Below are 2780 nucleotides of genomic sequence, written 5' to 3'. Positions count from 1 at the left end.
CCCATTCTAAGGCCCATGCATTGAAGTCTCCTGCTATTATGTTTGGTTTGGTTGCGTGGGCATCCCCAACCAACTCATCGAGAACATTTTCGAAGACCGACTGTGGAAGGCTTGGTGGCAAGTAACAACTGTAAAAGTGTATTCCGCCGATTTTTACTCTCGTGTAGAAGGATTTATGTGTCAGTGGTTTGTCCTGCATCATTTTATCACCGCAGGTCCAGATTGCTGCTTTTTTGGTGCTATCAGAAACCCACGTATCAGAGCTCAAGTTTTTGTATTGCTCACATATTATTACAACATCGACGTTCCTTTCGTACACGGTTTGCGTCAACAGTTCTTGTGCGGCTTCGCAGTGGTTTAGGTTGATCTGTAATATTTTCATTTCCTTTTCTTTTGGCAGGCTTCTAAGAAAATGGGACATCTCCGGCTCCCAATTTGATGGTTTGCACTCGCTCTTCCTTTGCTTTTACACAAGACACAGAGTGGCTCTTTACGACAGTCCTTCGCATAGTGTCCAGTTTCTCCGCATTTCATGCAACATTTACTCCTGTCATCAGGATTCGTGCACATTTTTGCGACATGCCCGAATTCAAAGCATCGGTAACACTTTTTCACGTTTACTTTTTCTCGAACTCTACATACTACCCAGCCAATCTTGATTTTTTGTGCGCCTAGTAGGTGCCTTGCCTGTTGCACTGGGAGACTTATCTCCGCCTTCTGTGTACCTGCGTATGCCTTCTTTACATGTTTTATTGAATCGACGCAGAAGAGATTCAGTTCTTTAATTTGTGAGCGAATGGCCTCGACTATGTCATCCTTCGTTGTGATTTCGTCCAAATCGCGAATTTCAACAGTTAACTCATGAGTTAGAGCTCTAGTCTGCGCCTGGTCTGCTAATATCCTGTCTATTTCCTTCCGGTATTCATGGATACTCCCTGTTTGTGCTCTTCTTAGCTCGAGCAACATCTCTCCCTTGGCAGTCTTTCTTATCCTCGACACGTTTTCTCCGAGCTGTTTCATGTTTCCATCCTTTTTGACCGCTCTCAGTATGTCACTGTAGGACATATCTCCAGTTTTTGCTATGACTAGAGCATCCGGTCGTGGTGGCTGCGGTAGCTTGGCATTTTCCTTCTTCGCTTTTTTGTTTTTGGGGGTTTTGTATTTTACTGTAACCCAAGCTTCGTCTCTTGGTGTTTCTTTTTTCCCTACACTAGCTGGCTTCTCGCATATTTCCTCTACGCTCTCCTTTTCCTTTTGCAAGTCTTCACCCTGCGACTTTTTGGTCCTTTTTGGTGGGGTGTTTCGCGTCGCTTGCCTCTCGTCACGTAGCCTTTTCGGTGTGGCTACTACAGCATTCCGTATGGGCTGGTTTTGTGTACTGGAAATCTTCAGTTTAGCGAGATCCTTCTGTGCACTTGCATGCAGCTTCACAATCATGTTTAGAAGCTCCCTCGTGGGGTTATTAATGGAACGTTGTGGGAGACTCATCATACCTGTTAATTTTTTTATGTTTTCTCCCAATTCGTGCACGTAATCTTGCACAACATCATTTTTTTGGAGCAGCGTCAGGATTTCTTTTTGTAGCGCGGGCGGAGAAGACCGAGCTCGTGCTTGTTTTTCGACGGGCGTTTTCTCTGGCGATCGGGCTAGTTTTGGTTCTCGCCTGAATGGATCAGTTTCTGCTGGTTTGCTCAAACTTGTAGTTGTATCTGATGCAATGGCCAAGTGGCCCACCATCGCATCATCGCATCATTGCCTGCTTGCTCACCCCCCAAAACCGCCGGCACTGGGCTTTTTACACCCTGCACCGTAACTTTTAATTTTCCTGTACTATTCCCAGACATGGTTTGTTTTTCCGGGATCCTACCCGTACCATTTTATACCTACTGGAAGGTGGTTTGCTCAGCCGCTCCTAACCTGGAGGCAGACACTACCCAGTAAGCCGCTCAATCTGAGTCAGACGCTTTCGGGGTTTTTGTGTTTGACACTTATTTATGGGCGGTGTCGATTCACCCCATCACAGAAACTTCGTAGGGCAGATATAGCTTTTTAGGCTATACCCTCCATCTCTGCTGCTTTGGTCGGGGACTGCTTATTGAATATTCGCAGCTAACCTTCATATCTGGAGGCCGTACAGCTATCCGCCTCCTGCTGACCCCCGTAAAAACTTCTGTGTCAGTATATATTTGCAGAAAGAACTTAACACATATTTATAAAGAGTTCAATTATTTGAATAACATACAATAAAAATTAAAAAGAAATCATAAAAACATTTATTCTTGTTCCATCCAATTAATTTTAAAAACTAATAAGCACATGTAGTTACAATAATTTTGATTCGCTCAATGTTTAATTTCTTAATAACATAAAATAGATATTCAAAAATGAAATAACTGAATGCATATTTTTATCTTTCCATACATATATGGTACATATGTATATTAACAAAATATAATATTAAATGAATTTGCACATGCATACACATGGACATGTGTACACCAAGTAGATGAGTAAATCAGTATATCGGATATGATATAGAACCCGAACACTTTCGAACATTTCAATCATACAAATAGAAGTATGATTAATTTCTGGTTTATGCCTTAAAAAGCGGACGTTAATAAACAAATCATGTATAAGTTGATCGCTAAGGGTTCAAACTTGTTCTTTGTCGCTGATTTGAAGATAAAGGGTTTATGTACATGAATCAAACTGACAGAATCTGCCAGAGTAACGGATCTGTACTCTAGTATAAACGAAAATGTATTACTCGTTGCAGT

The 2780-nt window shown here is 42.0% G+C and overlaps 1 protein-coding gene across 1 annotated transcript; it reads right to left on the bottom strand.

Moving 5' to 3' along the window:
• Positions 1–312: 312 nt before the first annotated feature.
• Positions 313–1737, bottom strand: LOC138855751 (uncharacterized). Its single transcript, XM_070105607.1, has one exon. It carries the CDS (start codon positions 1735–1737, stop codon positions 379–381), a length of 1359 nt encoding a protein of 452 aa, XP_069961708.1. The 3' UTR covers positions 313–378.
• Between the last annotated feature and the right edge of the window lie 1043 nt (positions 1738–2780).

The sequence above is a fragment of the Bactrocera oleae genome, chromosome 2 (assembly GCF_042242935.1).
Source record: "Bactrocera oleae isolate idBacOlea1 chromosome 2, idBacOlea1, whole genome shotgun sequence".
NCBI classification, from domain to species: Eukaryota; Metazoa; Arthropoda; class Insecta; order Diptera; family Tephritidae; genus Bactrocera; species Bactrocera oleae.
Note: the sequence above shows the minus strand (reverse complement) of the source record. Positions and strands in the feature narration are given on the sequence as shown.

What these genes read in the sequence shown, in the direction of transcription:
- LOC138855751 (XM_070105607.1), bottom strand. Translation starts at nt 1,737, where the DNA reads ATGGTGGGCCACTTGGCCATTGCATCAGATACAACTACAAGTTTGAGC.